The sequence below is a fragment of the Citrus clementina genome, unplaced genomic scaffold (assembly GCF_000493195.1).
Source record: "Citrus clementina cultivar Clemenules unplaced genomic scaffold, Citrus_clementina_v1.0 scaffold_9, whole genome shotgun sequence".
In the NCBI taxonomy this organism is placed as follows: Eukaryota; Viridiplantae; Streptophyta; class Magnoliopsida; order Sapindales; family Rutaceae; genus Citrus; species Citrus x clementina.
Window position 1 is genome coordinate 26,246,801 of NW_006261964.1, and position 19,750 is coordinate 26,266,550.

The 19,750-nt window shown below is 33.3% G+C and overlaps 3 protein-coding genes across 3 annotated transcripts; all 3 read right to left on the reverse strand.

Moving 5' to 3' along the window:
* Window positions 1-4,577: 4,577 nt before the first annotated feature.
* On the reverse strand, window positions 4,578-6,203 carry LOC18033084 (berberine bridge enzyme-like 13). The gene has a single exon (XM_006421477.1). It carries the CDS (start codon window positions 6,201-6,203, stop codon window positions 4,578-4,580), a length of 1,626 nt encoding a protein of 541 aa, XP_006421540.1.
* Window positions 6,204-13,436: 7,233 nt separating this feature from the next.
* On the reverse strand, window positions 13,437-15,135 carry LOC18032872 (berberine bridge enzyme-like 15). Its single transcript, XM_006421478.2, has one exon. The coding sequence runs from the start codon at window positions 15,051-15,053 to the stop codon at window positions 13,437-13,439; it is 1,617 nt and encodes a 538-aa protein (XP_006421541.1). The 5' UTR covers window positions 15,054-15,135.
* Window positions 15,136-16,507: 1,372 nt separating this feature from the next.
* LOC18032627 (berberine bridge enzyme-like 15) lies at window positions 16,508-18,286 on the reverse strand. Its single transcript, XM_006421479.2, has one exon. The coding sequence runs from the start codon at window positions 18,269-18,271 to the stop codon at window positions 16,661-16,663; it is 1,611 nt and encodes a 536-aa protein (XP_006421542.1). The 5' UTR covers window positions 18,272-18,286; the 3' UTR covers window positions 16,508-16,660.
* Window positions 18,287-19,750: the final 1,464 nt, after the last annotated feature.

The window sequence follows — 19,750 nt, forward strand, 5'->3', positions numbered from 1 at the left end:
AACTCTTTATTATTTTTGTTCAAGTTTGATGTACCATATAAAAATTGTTTAAGCTAGACTCTTTGTCTTCTTTCACTTATTGCTTTCCAGCTTTTGGAAAGGATTAAAAAATTCGGACCTGGCACAGAAGATGCTATATAAAAATATTAAACTGGAGAAAAAAACGACAGAATGCTGCCGTTTCACGTGTTCTTTTTATTTTGGGCTCACAACACTTAATAAAATAAATTTTTCAAACAGAAAAAAATAAGAATATTAAAAAATTTTGTAACGTTTTTGTCCAGTTAAAAAAAAAATTCTAACAATTTAAATATATAACACACTTCCAGCAATTTTTAAAAATCTAATCCATCATTTTCTAACAATTTAAATATATATAAAACACATCCAGTAATTTTTATAAGTTTAATCCATTATTTTCTAACAATTTGAACTTAAAAAAATTATAATAATTCAAAAATATAAAAACACGTCCAGAAATTAATTATATTTGAATGTAATGGGAAAGAGAAAGTTAGCAATTATTCGGTTATAATTTCATTAATGTTATTGACATGGTCTTTCACACCAAATTCAAATCTCCAAAATTTCTGGAATAATGGCCATTGGTTTTATTTCATTTTTCTTTTGTTAATGTAAATACAAATATGAGTTTATCAGGTTTGGCTTCGTCGGATTTGAAGGATAACGGCGTTTTTTGCCTTTTATCATTACTTTCTTACTTTAATATTTCTTTTTTATTATTTTAATTTTTAATTTTTATTTTTTAAATAAAAAAAAAAGGAACGGAAGAAGTAGGATAGAAACGGCAGCAGTATTTTCATTATTTTAATTTTTTAAATGAAAAAAGGAACAAAATTATGACTCACGGAAAGGGCAGCGCCCGCTTCCATTTCTGTCATTCTTCTTTCATTCATTTTTTTAGCAATACTGAAAAGTTAATGTCATGTTATCAAATCTGTCTTCAGTCGAAGTCTCCATGATGGACTCTTCTATCAGATAATCGGGTCTCTCATCTTCTTTTTGCATAGGAATCAAATTTCCTTCTCTATTTTGGTTAAAACAAAGTCCCTGTGAGCAAATTTAAATAAAAATAAAAAAAATTGAAGAATTGATCACTGCTAATGATACCAAATTCAACACACAAGAAGTTTAACACAGTTTACTCTAAATTGAGCTATTTGCAGGAGTTAAAGGTTTTTTAACTGCAAATGACAACAGGTCTGTAATGAATAAATTTCATCGCATGCTTCATTTTTCACTAACATATGAATTTACACAAGAGTAGAGTGGTCTCCAAGTTAAGTGCTACACTTAATCTATATATGAAGACAAAGTATTTTCTTCAAGAATTCAGCTTGCTACATTTTCTTTAGCAGTAAGGCATTCATAACTTATTCTAGACGTTTCCTCAACAAGGGAGATGATTGAACAGTATTGGACCTCTTTGCTTCGGTTGATGGTCTTCAGTTTGGGCTGGTTAGCTGTAAAGTCCATTTGTTATTCTTTACAGCGCGGATGAGAGACCAATACAACAAAAGAAAGACAAGAAAATTTTGGCTTCAGAAGGAGCCAGTGAAAAATAAACAAAACTCAGAGGGCATAACATGTTTCAGTTTTAAAAACTTCTCAGGAGGATGCGAATAATATTTTTTTTTTTGGGCAGGTTAAAAATTTTCTAGTGAAAATATTTATTATGAGATTTATTTTTATTTTTATTTAAAGAAAAGGTAAACCTAAACTATTCATTTACAAGAAATCTCTACTAAAAAAAAGATATATGAAATATACCACTATATATATATAATTACTTGTATCCATATAAAAAAAATGCATATAATAAAAGAATATAATATGTATTTTATGGAAAGATTTATAGCGAACAAGAGTTAATCTTTAAATTCTAACTAATACAAATAGAAACTAAGTGGACTTGCAATTTGCTAAGCACTTTAGTTAGAATGACTTATTTGATATTACACCACTCGTTTGGGAAGCAATACAAACACACTTGTGATATTTTATGTCACGCATGATAGATGATACACCAAACTAGTTAAAGTACACTCTTTTTCAAATCTTTCAATCTCGAGAGTCGTACACGTATATGTAATCCTTTACTTATAGTCTTTTTCATTGTGGGGGTGGGGGTGGTGGACCGATGTTGTCCATTGTTGGCTGTAATCCCATGGGTCGAAAAAAGCTTTCAAGAAAGATTAAGGTTTTATTTGAAATTTAACTCATTCCTTTGAAAACCTTATGTATTGTCCCTTTTAGTTTACAAGTTTTTAGTTTTTCGCTCCTTAAGTTTGTGTTTCTTCATTCTGTCCTCATTGAACTAAAATCCTGATTTCGCCGATAGATGCTTTATTCCTTGTTGGACTTTTGTTTATATTCCTTATTTAATAAGCTTGTACTCCTTGGCGCAATAAACTTATCTTATCCTTTAAGTGGGTTATGTCTATTGTCATTTGTTGTGCTATCCAACTTCTAGAGAATTTTGTCTTCAGACAGATATGGCCTTGAAATAATTCTTCATTAAATTGTTGCACGATTATGTTTAGTTATTAACGCTCCTTTTTTTTTTTAACTATAAAATAGAATTTAAGTTGATTCTATCTCATAGTTGATTGATAAAAAAATTATATTATTTTTATTTTTTAAATTATAATTTACAATTATATTTATCAAATACCATACACTTTTATTTTAACACTAGAGCTTTCATAACATTATAAATACTATAAAGTCTGTTTCTTCTTCTAATTAGGTATATAATCTTTTTCTTTTTCTCCTCAACCCCCCAAAAAAAAGAAAACCACCTCCTTTGTTAGACCACAGGTAATAACATGTATGCCTACTTCGCACAGGCTGAAAATGAAACGAGAATAATTATATAATATTAAACTACATATATTTTACATTAAAAAGAAATTTAAGGAGAAAATTGTATGGAAATTAAAAGAACTCCTTATATCGGGCTCGGCAATGCTTTCAACCCTCACCTTATCCAATTTTAAATATTTTTGGACCCTTTAAGTGCAAGTATAACATTGCCTGCTTTAAACGTTTAAGAAAACTAGGGGCGCACCTAGAACCTGTGATCAATTCAGATTAATTTATAAATCTATTGTCCATATCTGTGTGAACATAGGTGTATTTAAGAATGAAGAATGCAATATAAAAATATATATGCGTGTATATATAGTTTTTTTTTTTAGTGCGAACGCCCTCATTTTATTTTTATGCGGACACTACTTTTAAACCATGAGATTTAAGAGAGTTAATTTTTAACTCTCTTAAACCACACGATTTTATAGTTCATTCAAAAACTAACTATTTTAAACCATGCAGTTTAACAGTATGTCCGCATGAAAATAAAATGAAGGCGTCCGCATTAAAGAATGAATAATAATAATAATAATAATAATAATAAATTGATAGCGATGATACAACAAATAAACTTATAATATAAATTATTAAAATTATACCATAAAAATTATTTTAAAATCCTTTTTATTTTTATTTTATAGAAAATGTGAAATCTTTGAATAATTTGATATAATGAAAAGAAAATGAGTAAGCACGGTTGTGAAGGAAATAAGCCATGAAATTATGAAAATATTGTTAATTTTTACTGTATGTTATTTTTTTAAGTACTTTTAATATAAGTGACGATTTTATAGTACATTGACATTTTTTTCAAGTAAAATATTTTTAAAAAAAATTAAAGAAGCAATAACATTTTAGCCCCTAATAATTTTAGTTTATTCAATAAACATATAATTTAGTCATTTTATAGAATAATCACTAATTCCACTTAAAAAAATTGAATTAAGGATATATTTGAAAAGAAAATAAAAATTCTATTATTATATAAAATTGATGAAAGCATAAGGATAATTGAATTAGGAAAGTATATGAAAACAAAATGAAAACTCTGTCATTATATCAAATTAATAAAACAATAAGGGATATAGATGATTGTTCCTGAACTAGAGGTGTGTTGGTTGGCCGCTGAAGAAATGAAGAAGAAATTTGTATTTTACTCTGAATTTTGTTTACTTCAACAAAAAAAAAAAAACACCTTAAAACCAATGTTAAAAATGAATATAAAACAAACAGTTGGTCAAAATCGTATATATTAACTTGTAAAGCAATCACACTTAGGATAAATAAATAAAAATCACCTGATGAGAAACCCAATAATACAAATTGAATTTTACTCAAGAAAGTTTGGAGTCTGAAGGTGTGATGAAACAAAATTTTCACGCAGTTGGGATGGGAGTGAGCATGCACAAGCAAACTATCCGAGACCCAAATTGAAAACCAGATTACCATTTTGAAAACCACATGGTGTGTTTCCTTGATAAAAAAAATGCCCAGATTACTGCATATTATAAATAAAATTATAGTCCAGTGGGGGGATTCAGCAAAGGCTAAAGCAAAACTAACTTTACTACCACTTAAAATAATAAAAATTTTATGGAAGTCCAAAACTTGGAACTGGTGGAATGCTTTGTTCATGCCTGAAAATATTATCTAATACAAATTGTACAGCAAAAATAAAATTCCAATCAAGCAGTGGTGTGACTGGTGTCCTCCAACCTAAATGGAACTGGTGGAATGCTTTGTTCATGCCTGAAAATATTATCAGGATCAACTTTGATCTTCACTCTAACCAATCTGTTGAAATTATCTTTGAAATACTTAATACCCCAAGCACTAGCCTCAGTGTAACTTGTGTTAAATTTCTTGTTGAGACCCAAATCAAGATCCCTGTAATTCACATATGCAGCTCTGGGGAATATTGAAGCATAAGGAGCCATGTAATCATATAGCCTCCTAATCCACCCATTATGCTTTGTTGCATTTTTTCGGTCCCCATCTTTCCAGAGAGTCAAGTACTGAATTTTGAATATGTTCCCCTTTCTATGAGGAAAAGGAATTTCATATTCTGAAATCTTACTCATCATTCCACCATAAGGATTCCAAATCATCACTGGATTATCTTCTTCCAATAACATTTTCCATAGCCCTTCAAGCACACTTTCAGGAATTGGCTCTTTAACAAAGTCTGATTTGGCTTTGAAATAGTTCTTGAATAAAAACTCTGCTTCAAGCAGAATTTCAGGCTCTGTGTTATTTTGAAAGTCAGCAATGTAAAGCACTGACCTGATCCAGCTTGTTTCAATGCAATCGTTTCGAGTCAATCCCAATTCAGGGAACCACATATGCATTACCTGGAGAAGCCTCTCAGAGTCACCAAGAAACAGGGCATTGTATGAAGTAGTTACAGTTCTTTTCCCTTTTGGCCCTGCATTTGCCAATTTTATGATGACTCTAATGAACAAATCCTCATCAAGCTTGTCCGCAACTTGTTGCCATTTGTAAAGAATCTTTGTGGCACCTTGTTCCAGGGTCTTGCTAACCGTAAAAACTGTCACAGTTGCTGGCACAGGAACTAGTTTTACCTTCCAGGCAAGAATGATTCCAAAGCTACCTCCTCCGCCGCCTCGAATAGCCCAAAATAAATCTTCCCCCATGGCTTCTCTGTCAAGAATCCTGCCGCGAGCGTCAACAATTCTTGCATCAACAACATTGTCAGCAGCAAGGCCATATTTTCTCATCATGGTACCATAGCCCCCTCCTGTGACGTGCCCTCCAATGCCCACACTTGGGCAAAGACCGGCAGCAAAGCCATGAATATTGCTTTTTTCCGAAATTCTGTAATACAGTTCACCAATTGTGGCACCGGCCTGAACCCAAGCGGTTTTACTGTTAATATCAACTTCAATGGATCTCAACTTGGCAAGGTCCAAAAGAAAGAAAGGTGTCTCAATTTGTGAAACATAAGAAAGGCCCTCATAATCATGGCCTCTGCTTCGAATTCTTAGATGAATCCTTAGATCTCTGGCGCAAATAACGGCTGCTTGGACATGGGATTCATTCAATGGAGTGAATATAAACTCAGGCTTTGGCATCGAAGGCACCAAGTACCTGAGGTTTTGAGCAGAAGATTCAAGGATTGACAAAAATGAAGAGTTGTTTGGAGTATAGAAATTTGAAAAAGGAATGTAAATCTCGGCATTAATTGTGAGGCATTTGATAAAATTATCTAAAATTGAAATTGAAGTTGTCCCTGAAGCTGATAACAGAAGAACTGAAAGTAGCGGAAGAATGCACTTGGTTGGAGGCATCATTTTCTATTGCCAAAGTTAGTTTGATTCATTTTATAATTGGGCTCCGTCGCCATTAACTCAGTTCACGTGCCTTTTATACAATGTTTATTAGTCTGTCACAAGGGGAAGCTTGATTCTTAGCGTCCCTTCTCTCATTGCTTTCCAGCTTTGCAAGGATTTTCAAAATTTGGACTTGGCAATGCAATGTTCAGCAAATGATGCCTAAAACCGTTGGATTCATTTGAAGAGAGAATCCAACGGTTAGGAGGAGATGCAATATGAAAAGGATTAAAATATGCAACTGGAGAAAAAAGTCGTCGAAAAGTTAAGATTTTTATGATCCATGTTTTTAATTCTGCAAAATGTATCAGAAGATAAGGTGTTGTCGGGCTCCATGATGAACTCCCAGCACTTTATGGCAGTTTCTTCTCTGAGATGATTGTGGGACTCGTGTCATTTCTCGCTCTTTGTTTTTTATTTTTTATTAATTCATATATTCATTAAAATTCGAACTCAGGATAGCATTAGGAAGACTACTCTTTACCAATTGAGCTTGACTTCAATAAATTTCTTTTTACATATAGATCAAACTTCCCTTATTCTCCATTCTGATTAACGCAATGTCATTGTGAAAAATTTTAATGCAAAAGTTTTTGTACAATGTATGCTAATGACACCAAATGTACACGATTCGAAATAAGTATTTCTTAAAAAATAGGGTGGATTTAGGGGTAGAAATATCCCGTCCCTAATTGTTTGGTAGGGATTCTTCCATTTCACAAGCGAGCAACTGAAACGTGAGATATTTGGGATTGAAAATTTCCTACCTCTACGCGTGGCAATGATGATTAATACGATAGAAAATAATTAAGATGACGACTGCTGGTAATATTCAATATTAAGTACAGTGAAATCCCCTTTTGATTTTCAAATTACATTTTCTTTTTGGAAATTCTGTTCATGATTGACCAAAAATTTGTCTTTTATGATTTTTTTCCTATGATATTAAATAATTTAATAAATGATCGGATTATTTTAAAAACTTTATTGTTAGCGTGTGATCTTCGAAATTAATTTAATTTCTGCACTTGTGATGCAACGATATTCAATTATTGACTGTAAATCTTCATAATTTTTCAAATTACTTATTTAATTATTTTATCATTCATTAAATGGATATTATATCACTTTCAGTCTAAAGATCTTTTCTATTTGCAAATCGATAAAATCCCGTGGGTGATTTTTTGTCTCCAAGGAAAACCGTTTAAAATGTGACTATCAATATAGATTTGAAAATGAAGATAAGAGTCAAGGTAATTATGATTGTGATTATTCTAACTTGATTTAATATCATAAATATAAATGATCAGAGTCAGGATTATTGCTTTTATATCTATTATTATAATCTTCTTTATTCATGGGTTTCATCATTCCTACTGCTTCAGAATTAATGGCTAGGATTGAATTCTCCAATAATTTCATTACTTTTTATTGACTCAGGAGTCGGGGCTTTTGAATTTTTGTTATATGAGCGGATTCATCTAGTTACGATGAATCATTATTGATGATGTAGTCACGAATTGCTGTAACAAAATAAAGACTTATTTCAGCACTACCCAATTAATAATTTAATGAACTTGAATAAATCATGAATTTTCTAGCACACATTAAAATCATGGAAATCTCACAGCAACTTGTCAAATAAAGGCTAAGAATTTCAACATTTGAATTCAGATTTGTATCATAAATATGAATTTAGATTGGTGTTGAGTTGAGTTTTTACTTAACTCTTAAGAATCCTACTTGCACATTTCATCTTCTGCAATCAATAATTAGGATTAATTTTTTTCTTTCTCATTTTCTTTTGCGTAATAAAACATACTTTTCATTAAACTACCTTGTTTATTTTCCCTCTTAAAAGAATAACAATAATAACGAACACATAAACATTGAGGAAGACGTAATTTCCTTTTCATTTTTTTCCATCAACTCTTTCAATAACTTATGTACAACATTTTTTTTTTTTGCTGGAATAATTTGGTTTATGATGGTATAATCCCAAAACTTCAGCTTTACATCTTCAAACTCTTTATTTTTTCTGTCTAATCCTTTAATGTAATGTTCCATTTCAGCTTCTACAACGTTTGGGAGGACTTCGGCATGATCAATTTTTGAGGTTTGTACTTTGGCTTGTGTTAAAAAGAACGTAGATGTATTCATATCTGCCACCTGTTTGACGAAATTTCTCACAGAAGAAAAGCTAAAACCCCCAAAAAAATGAGAAAAAAATGAAGAAGAAGAAGAAGCAATTTCAGATCCTTAGGAGAGTTCAACGAGAGAGATATTATTTTGGAATTAAACATTGAAAAAAGAGAGCAATAAAAAGAAAATTAATTAATAACAAGAGCTAAAAAAATCAAATTGAATTTTGCTATTGTTGAAATTTCTTCAATTGACATTATGATGGTGATGTTGGAAGTCGAAATTTCCTCAATTGACATAATAGTGATAGAAATTCTCTTTTCGATGTATTAGAAAATCTGCGTTTTGAATTTACAGTTACCATAAAAAGGCCTCGTGCCCACTCCATACTTTTCAGAATTTCAAAAATACCAATCAAAATTCATTATTTTGGCTTCCATCCAATTCTACTCTTTAACTTTACAATCTTCTTTCTTTTTTCAATCAACAAATCAATAGATGTGATCTTGTTTCATGATCTCCCATCAATGTTTTTTTTTTAAATAATCCTTTTTCATAATTGAAATCTCTCAAATTATTTTTAATTCGTGTTAGAATTTGCCCTTTCTAAAGTTGATTTCTCATTTCGCCACTACTCGATTGTACTACATTTTCTCCCTATAAACTGGTTTTGAAAGGTTATCCTTTTGAGAAAAGAAAAGTCCCATCAATTACTTCACCTAAACTAATTACAAATTCATTTTTTTTAAGATAGGGATGAGCAAAGTTCTTATTAAGCCACCTAAATAATATTGTTTGAGTACCACTCTGTTAGGCTCCATAGGACAAATCCACTTAATTATAAATTATTAAAAGTAAAAAATTCCTTGCCTTACCTACCATCCGGGAAGAAAAGATAATATTGTAAAACAAACCTTAGAAGCGACAACACCACCCATTAGATACAAAATCTAAAGCTCTGTTTGAGATAGAGGTTGGATAATTGTAACTTTAAAAGTACTTTACTAAAGTGATTGGTAATTTATGCTTATATGATGAAAAATATATTATATATTTACTAATTTTGTCAAAGTTATTATTTAAAAGTGATATTTATTACATATTATTAATTTTTATTCCATAATTACAACTATTTTTTACAGCGGAACTCAATATCAAATTGGACCTAAAGATAGAATTGCTTCTAATGATTAATTTATACTCTGTAATCAATCTAATAATTATAATGTGAATTCTTAATAAGCTACAAGTACAACCATTCCAAAAATAAAATATGACCTGAATTAATTTCCAAGATGATAAAGCATATAGATATGATCACAAGCCTTGCACACCCTAAAAGAAATGACAACATTACAAGTATTTAATTGATTAATTGTTTAAATTTTTATTTTTATTTAAATAATTAAATTTTTAGTTGATATATTTTTAAAATAAGGTGATTTTACACAAATTAATATTTTTTAAATTAAAGTAGATTTACACAAATTGTGGTGAAAAATATCCCCATCCATCGTTTTAATGTTCCAAATCATGATCATCATATTACATTACATTATTATTTGTTCGCTTTGCTCAGCGGCGTTGGTGGGTCCTACAAAAGGTACGTGCAAAACATGTGTCTCTCTCGCCTTTAACTTAATTTTTATGTTCAACGCCGATATTCACACAAAGAAGAGCACAAAACTTTGCACAAAACGGTGCGTTTTGTGCAAAGTATAAAATGTCTCTATTGGTGCAAAGAGCACCTCACATACGCAACAGGCGCGCCCAAAGTTCACGCGTCTGACTCTTTCCCGCGTCGTCAAGCTGCCAGCTGCTGCATAAGCTCCACCGCAGCAGCCATTTTCTTCCGTCACCACGCAGTTGCCCCATTTCCCAACAGTACAACAAGAAGTCTCTTTGCTCTCATACCCTCACATACACAACTGTACTCTCATCCAATGAATCGATCTGTTAACATCAGTTGAGTTTTGAAGGTGGGTTATGAAGAAGTCATTCAAGGTGATCAAGCTTCACTCCAACTTCCAAAAGCTTGAATCTAGCAATAATGTCATCACTGAGCCTTTGTTGTTGTTGTTCTCGGCTTTTGTTCTCAACTTTACCATCTGTCTCTTCCATCAACTTTGCAGCCTCTTGAACTTAGATATTTATGTATATTGGTCAAATTGTTCTAGTTTGTTTATCAAATTTATTGCCCACCATCGCCATAAAAAAAAATTTAGAGTTTGTAACTTTGATGAAAATTGCCATGCTTGTCAGTTAAAGTGAAGCATTTTTTTTTTTTTTGGTAATTTTTGTAGTGTTTAAAGCAACTATGTTGTTTAATTAATTATTTTTCTTCCTCTTCTCGTGTTTGTTTTTAATTTGCTTCTTTGTGTTGCAATCCTCAGTAGGATACTTCTAGGATTAATTACAAATTCAACAAATTTAAATCTAAGTGGGCAGAAAAGATTAAGCAAAAGCACACAACTTAGTAAACAAATTAATTTCGTTCACAACACCAAGTAATACAATCCAAAAAAAGGAAAAAAAAAAAGCACTACCACATTCTTCATTCTTGTAAAAAAAAATAAAAAAATACAAAGCTATTTTGTGAAATCACTTCTAAAGAGTTGAATCACAGATGTGAGAGAAAGAGTCGTCAAATACTTCGAAACACTACTGCGATTATGTTGTGAGAAAAGGGACTGCTGCGGTTGAGCTTGTTGCAGCGGCTGGCAGCTTGGAGATGAGAGAAAAAGAGTTGTGATGAGGGAGAAAGGAAAGAGTCGGGCGCGTGAAGGTGACTGCTGGGTGCGTTTGTTGCGTGTGTGAGGTGTCCCATGCCTCAGAAGTCAGAAGAGATATTTCATACTTTGCACAAAACTCACCGTTTTGTGCAAAGCTTTGTGCACAACTTTGTGAGAACATCATTTTCCTTTTCCTTTTATGTTAGGCCAAATCAATGGACTTAACATTAATGACGTTCAATAACTCAAAGGATTCACGTGTGCCAATCAAATAATCTCCTGCAATCCATCGTCGTCATCAAGCTGTTGGTAAAACAGGCCCAAAAAAATCTTTTTTTTTTTAATTTAATAAAATAAGCAAAAGTCTTTTTCTTAATTATGTATATATCTATATGATTACAGAAATATGTCAGATTTTCAATTAAAATTCGAAGAAGACTGACTGTAATTTTTTCACCACCATTATTGGAATTTACAAAATATGATTGTAGTCTTGTCCGCCATCCTCAATCATCTCCCTCACACTTATGAGTGTATAGTAAATACTAATTCTAATGTAGGAGACAGAGACTTTAGAACTTCATCTTTCTTTTATATATAAAAAAAAAAAATGTATCTAAAGATTACATCAATTCTAATTTTCTCTCATTTATACATGCATTTTATTAAAGGAAGAGCTTGACTAAGAATTGAGTTGTAGTGAGCACGAGCTTTCTAGCTCTAACTTAAAAGTCAATGCCTTATATCTCATGATATACAAAACTGCTAGGTTAATCTCAGTATTGATGATATTTGATCCTTGAAATTACTAGATTAATCTCAGTATTGATGATATTTGATCGTTGAAATTATCTCACCAGCCCTAAGTTTTCAGAATTATACTTATTAAAATTTTTTTAAAAAAATTATTATTTTATTTTATTCTCTCTCCCTCCACATCCCTCCTCTCTCTAGCATAACCATCATCCTCACCACTTCACCACCTATCTTTACCAATAAAAAGTTCATCATCACCACCAATCCATCATCTCCACAAACATATATGAGTTTCAATTAATGTTGGGTTTTTGTTAAATTTTATAAACAAGTTGGGGGTTATAAACAAGTGGTGGGTTCATTATTATTGATGATGTTGGTTTTTATTTTGTGTGAAATTAATTAAAAAAACAGAGAGAAATGAAAAGTTAATCTACTTTGAGCTTGAGGCAGAAGAAAATATATTTATTTTCAATTATTTTTTATTTTTCATTTGGTGAACTTTTGGAATAAATAATATTAATAGAAAATTGAGGGCTAGTGAGATAAATTGGGAGGTCAAATATCACCACTTTAATATGAGGCTATTTCACAAAATGCCGAAAGATGTACTATAGTGACCCATGTAATAAATAAACAACTAATTAAAATTTTTTAATTAATATTAGGCCCAATCTTAGACTAATAAAAGCTACTTAATTGACACCCTCTATTTAATGCTCATAATTAAACTTAGTCTTATGATAAATATCATGTTTTTGTAATTATATTTACCCCTATGTTACTATTCATTCTAAATATCAGTTTTAATATATCTATATTTCAAAAAAATCACAAATAAATATTATTATAAAAAAAAATTATTGACTAAATTTCGGCCACATATTCAAGTATCACAAACAGCTTAGATAAGCATCAATTGCATAGATTCCATCTTACAAGTATATATTCCTACGATCCATGAAATTACATCTCTAAATTATTGAGATTTTGATTATTTATATGGATTTTACTCCATGATAACTTAAAAGATATAATACAAGAATGCAAGTTCATTATCCACTCAGGGTTAAGGTCAATTAAATTTATTAAAACTTTTGTGGATTATAATCAATAACATTTATTAAACCTTATCATAATTCACTAAATTCCTATTCAACATATACACACATGCGCACACTAGCTTTTCTACTCGAAGTCTTGACTTAATAATCAAGATAAAACTACTCAAAAATAAAAATAGAAAAATTACAGCCATAAAAAGTAAAATACCAATTTCATTAATGTCTGTGAATATTCCAAGAAAAGGTGTCCTCCACTTGATCGAAGAATGGTTGGTGAAAGAGTCTTTAGGCATGTTGTGCCATGAGATGAATTAAGAGAAAGATTGTAGTAAGTAGACCAAAACCAAGATTACTGCGTAAATAAATAGAAACGCAGTCCAGTGCGGATTCAGCAAAGGCAAGCGAAACCAGCTTTATTGCCGTGTCAAAAGTTTTCTACATACGAGAGTGCAAACATCGTACTATTTAATACAAATTGTACAGCAAAAATAAAATTCCAATCAAGCAGTAGAGTGTTCCAATCCAACTGGAACTGGTGGAATGCTTTGTTCATGCCTGAATAAGTTACCAGGATCAACGTTGATCTTAACTCTAACCAATCTGTTGAAATTTTCTTTGAAATACTTGACACCCCAAGTAGCCGCCTCAATGTAACTTGTGTTACATTTCTTGTTCATGCCCAAATCGAGATCCCTGTAATTCACATATGCAGCTCTGGGGAACATTGAAACATAAGGAGCCATGTAATCATATATCCTCCTAATTCCCTCAATATGCTTTGTTGCAGTTCTGTTGTCCCCATCTTTCCAGCCGGTCAAGTACTGGATTTTGAATAAATTGCCTTTTCTATGAGGGAAAGGAATCTCATATTCTGAAATCTTGCTCATCATTCCACCATAAGGATTCCAAATCATCTCTGGATCATGTCCTTCCAATAACATTTCCCATAGCCCTTCAAGCACAGTTTCAGCAATAGGCTCTTTAACAAAGTCTGATTTGGCTTTGAAATAGCTCTTGAACAAAGACCTTTCTTCAAGTAGAATTTCAGGTTCTGTGTAATTTGGGTATCCAGCAATGTAAAGCACTGACTTGATCCAGCTTTTCTCAATGCAATCATTTCGTGTTAAACCCAATTCAGGAAACTTCTTATGCATTACCTGGAGAAGCCTCTCTGCATCACCAAGAAACAGGGCATTATATGAAGTTGTGACAGTTCTTTTCCCTTTTGGCCCTGTGTTTGCCAATTTTATGATGACTCTAATGAACAAATGCTCATCAAGATTATCCGCAACTTGTTGCCATTTGTAAAGAATCTCTGTGGCACCTTGTTCCAGGGTCTTGCTAACTGTAAAAACTGTCACAGTTGCTGGCACAGGAACTAGTTTTACCTTCCAGGCAAGAATGATTCCAAAGCTACCTCCTCCACCGCCTCGAATAGCCCAAAATAAATCTTCCCCCATGGCTTCTCTGTCAAGAATCCTGCCGCGAGCGTCAACAATTCTTGCATCAACAACGTTATCAGCAGCAAGGCCATATTTTCTCATCATGGTACCATAGCCCCCTCCTGTGATGTGCCCTCCAATGCCTACACTTGGGCAAAGACCGGCAGCAAAGCCATGAATATTGCTTTTTTCCGAAATTCTGTAATACAGTTCACCAATTGTGGCACCAGCCTGAACCCAAGCGGTTTTATTGTTAATATCAACTTCAATGGATCTAAGCTTGGCAAGGTCTAAAAGAAAGAAAGGTGTTTCAATTTGTGATACATAAGAAACGCCCTCATAATCGTGGCCTCCGCTGCGAGCTCTTAGATGAATCCTTAGATGCCTGGAGCAAATAACAGCTGCTTGGAGATGGGATTCGGTCAATGGAGTGAATATAAACTCAGGCTTTGGCATTGAAGGCACCAAATACCTCAGGTTTTGGGCAGAAGATTCAAGGACTGACAAAAATGAAGGGTTGTTTGGAGTGTAGAAATTTGAAAAAGGAATGTAAACCTCCGAGTTAGCTGTGAGGCATTTGATAAAATTATTTAAAATTGAAATAGAAGTTGTCCCCGAAGCTGATAACAGAAGAACTGAAACTAGCGGAAGAATGCACTTGCATGAAGGCATCATTTCTGTAAAAGTTTTTTCAAGTCCAGGAATTAAGAGTTTTGGAGTACTTATGTATAATTTGGCTACGTCTTCATTAACCCACGTGTTTGACGTACCTTGTTAAAATTTTTTAAGCTAGATTGTTTGTCTCCTTTCAGTCATCGCTCTCCAGCTTAGAAAGGACATGCAATATAAAAAAAAAATTAAATTGGAGAGAACGTCAAGGAGTCAGATGTTATCAACTTGTCTTTAGTCGATCTCCGTGACAAATTTCCAGAGAAAAAACTCATCACGGAACTCGTTACCTAATTTCCCGAGATAATCGTGTAACTTCCTATGCTAAAAGAAAATGACATCTTTCAATTTGGGGGTAAAAAATTGTGTATATGAATATGTTGGCAGAAATTCTTTTTTTTAGAGGTAATTTAGGTATTAAATTGACATATTTCAAACTGGAGTGTTATAATATAAAAAGCGGGGCCTTCAAACCTACAAACACACTTACGTCACAGAGTTATAGATGATCCACCAAACTGGCAAAGGGCATTAATTGGGAATTAATCCATTTCGTCAAGAACTTTATGTTTTCGTCCATTTAATTCACAAAATTTTCGTTCCTGGCTTCTTAAGATTTGTTTCCTTCATTCTGACCCATTGAACTAAATTCCCGGTTCTGCCATATTAGATGCCTTATTGTTGCTTTCTTATGCCGTCACGTTGATTCTCGCACTGGTTCTCTCATAACCCAAAACTTAGTTCTTTGCACTTCTTGTTCGACTTGTATTCGTATTTCATTATTTGATATACTTGTACTCCTTGAAACAGTAAAATTATCTTAACTTGTGTGGGCTTTGTCTATTGTCATTTTTATAGATTTTGTTGAAGTGTGAGCTTTGAAACTGGTTTCCAGAAGATCATACGTCATGTCGGTTTATGGTTATAATAATATATGACAAGTCAGTTGGAGTCTCTCATAAGCTCGTATAACACTGCTGTTTTGTCAGCTATTTCTGAATAAGTAGAGCATGTGATTATCACGTGCCTTCACTTATCCTATACGGCATTTCTTGTTGTCGTTTTGGGCATGCTATTAACGTGAAGCAAAACACGTGTCCAGGAGGCCGTTATGTTCTGTTACAAGAGCGGGAAAATTCTGGGTTTTAGCTGATAACAAACCAGAATTTAGCTGACTGATGGGGAACTTTCTGGATGCTCTTGGGGTGGGTATATAAAGCCTTAGGAGAGAGTAAATCAGGGAATGAGAAGTTTGTAACTTCATCTTTAATCTTGTATCTTGATATTGGTGATTGAATAAAGACTACTGCTCTGTTCTTCAGTGGATGTAGGCCATCTCCAGGCCGAACCACTATAAACTGTTCTTCTCTGCTTGCTGATTTCAGATTTGCTTTTGTTTCTTTTGTGTTTACTTGGTGTTTCTTTATCAAATATCAGAGAGATTAACTGGTCTTGGGGATTCTTGATTGATTACTTTTGATCAAGGTTTAACAGATTTAATGCTTCTCTGTATAACACATAAAAAGGCACAATATATGGTTAAGTTGACAATTTTATTCTGTATAAATAAACAAACAATACCTACTAAAAATCAACTACAAATTCCAGACAAATCAAGCCAAGCAGTGCTCCGAACAAAGCGGAAGTGGTGGAATGCTCTGTTCATGCCTGAAGAAATTATCAGGGTCAACTTTGGTCTTCACTTTTACCAATCTGTTGAAATTATCCTTGAAGTATTTATAACCCCAAACACTAGACTGAATGAAACTGCTGTCGTTCTTGTTCATGCCCAAATCAAGATCCCTGTAATTCACATATGCAGCTCTGGGGAGCATCGAAACATAAGGAGCCATGTAATTGTATAGTCTCCTAATCCAATCTATATGTTTTGTCGCATTCTTTTCTCCATCTTGCCACGTACTCACGTACTGAATCTTGAATAAGGTTCCCTTTCTGTGCGGGAAAGGAATTTCGGATTCCGAAATCTTGCTCATCATCCCTCCATAAGGAGTCCATATCATCAATGGACTATCTTCTCCCAAAAGCCTTTTCCATAGCCCCTTCAGGGCAGTTTCAGGAATAGGGTCTTTAACAAAGTCTGATTTGGCTTTGAAATAGTTCTTGAATAAAGACTTACCTTGGAGCAAAACTTCAGGGGGTGTGTTACTTGGATAGCCGGCAATGTAAAGCACAGATTTGATCCAGCTTGTTTCGGTACAATCCTTTTTCGTCAAGCCCAATTCAGGAAAGCTTTCTTCCACAACCTTGAGGAGTCTTTCAGCACCACCAAGAAAGAGGGAATTGTAAGAAGTTGTTACAGTTTTTTCACCTTTTGGGCCTGCATTGGCCACTTGTATGATAACTCTAATGAATAGATCCTCATCAAGTTTATCTGCGACTTCTTGCCACCTGTGAAGTAGCTTTGTGGCACATTGTTCCAGGGTCTTCGTAACTGTAAAAACCGTCACAGTTGCTGGCACAGGAACCAGTTTTATCTTCCAGGCTAGAATAACTCCAAAGCTAGCACCTCCGCCGCCTCTTATTGCCCAAAAGAAATCTTCACCCATTGCTTCTCTGTCCAGTATTCTGCCACTAGCATCAACAATTCTTGCATCAACAACATTGTCAGCACCAAGGCCATATTTTCTCATCATAGAACCATAAGCACCACCTGTAATGTGCCCGCCAACGCCTAAGCTTGTGCAAAGACCAGCAGGAAAGCCATGAGTCTTACTTTTCTCCGAAATTCTATAATAAACTTCACCAATTGTGGCACCAGCCTGAACCCAAGCGCTGTTGTCATCAATATCAACTTTAACGGAACGAAGCTTGGCAAGGTCTACAATAATGAAAGGTGTTTCAGTCTCGGATACATAAGAGAGGCCCTCATAGTCATGACCTCCGCTTCGTACTCTTAGATGAACTCCGAGCTCTTTGCAGCATATGACAGCTGCTTGAACATGAGCTTCATACAAAGGAGTGAAGATGAACTCAGGTTTTGGCATTGAAGGCACCAAATACCTCAGGTTTTGGGCAGAAGATTCCAGGATTGAAGAAAATGAAGAATTGTTTTGACTGAAAAAAGTTGATGAAGGTACATAAAGCTCCGAATTGACAGAGAGGCATTTGCTAAAATTATCTAGAAGAGAAGCTGAAGTAGTTGCTGAAGCTGATAACAGGAGAACTGAAAGCAGTGGAAGTAGGTAATTGCTTGGAATCATCATTTTGTTTTTATTGTTTTGCTACTTCTCTGTTTCGTGTTCAAGTGTTAAGAATTGATCCCATATATATGGGTCATTGGTTTGATGATCCAAACGTGTAAGGTAGCTAATCCAAACGTCAAGTTATGGTGTTCCTATCTTTAATTCAAGTAAATTGCTTGAGCTTGTGAAGACTTTGGTCAAAACTTCATAAACAAGACTACTAATTCAGTTGGCTTTCTAGAAGCTTGTATAATTTGGGAGAGTATACATATTTATACGTAATATTATGCATCTTTGTGTTTAACATAATCTAGTTGCTTGTATAGTTTATATTTTTAAAGAAAATAAAAGATGTATATCGGAAGAACATGACTACTTAGCTGATAAACTATTTCTTAATGAAAACATTATCTTTTTGAAAATGAAGAGAGATTTTGAGAGGAGAAGAAGTACAAACCGAGGAGAGAAAGCAAGATATCCTTTGCTTAGAATGCAATCTCAACAAGTGGGTCCATAGCTTTGTGGAAAAGATGTAGGCCTAATAAAAAGTTCAAAAATGTAATCATAATAAACAACAGAGGGTTAGGTATTATAGTCAGAATGGGCTCTTAATAACCCAGAGAAAATAGGCCTAAAAACAAAGAATTGTGTGCACTCAAATTTTAGCCTAGGATTTGGGTAATGCAAGTGTGCAACAATGAAACCGCCCCTTCGCTTTGAGTGCCGGGAAAGAGAAACAATAGAAACAACTCTTTAGTCACCATAATTTGATGCAATTACACTAAAATAAACTAGGAAAAAGACAGAAGAAAGTAATATTTGACCAGATACTAATGTGTATTATGTAGGTATATGACAGAAAGCTATGCTTTAAAAACGTAACATTTAAAAGAAATTTTATTCATTTCCTTTTGGGGTCTCATAATTTGTTGAAATTGTCATACACCTATAAAATTCTTCCAGAAACCTGACTTCTTGAGGGGAAAGTTACTGCATATTTTCCAGATAAGGGAATGCCTGACTTGGGCACCGAAATTATGCCCGGATCTAATATGTTACTAGGGGAAAGAAAAACTCTCAAGTGCAGCTGAATATCTATGTAATGCCCAAATTTCCATTATTTTATTTTGTTTTAATTGAATTTATAAATGGCATTATTGCCCTTATAAATAGGGGTTTCTTTTTTTTTTTTTCTCTGCCGCTCATTACACTCTTACCCAAATCCTAAGATTCAAACTTTTGTTTAGAAGAGAATCAAAGCAATTGGTAAGTTTATTCTCCTTGTTCTCCATAAGTTTTCCAATCACTCTATCTAGGATTTGAATTGGCATGATTTTAGATTGTTACAGATCATAATACATGATTTAGGATGTATATAGGTTCTGTTTAGGGCTCTGATTTATTGTGAGTCTTATTGATCAATCCTTGGTGCATTAAGGACACTGGACAATTCTGGACAGCATGAATATATCGAATTCAAACATATATTTTCTAAATGAT

What these genes read in the sequence shown, in the direction of transcription:
- LOC18033084 (XM_006421477.1), bottom strand. Translation starts at nt 6,203, where the DNA reads ATGATGCCTCCAACCAAGTGCATTCTTCCGCTACTTTCAGTTCTTCTG.
- LOC18032872 (XM_006421478.2), bottom strand. Translation starts at nt 15,053, where the DNA reads ATGATGCCTTCATGCAAGTGCATTCTTCCGCTAGTTTCAGTTCTTCTG.
- LOC18032627 (XM_006421479.2), bottom strand. Translation starts at nt 18,271, where the DNA reads ATGATGATTCCAAGCAATTACCTACTTCCACTGCTTTCAGTTCTCCTG.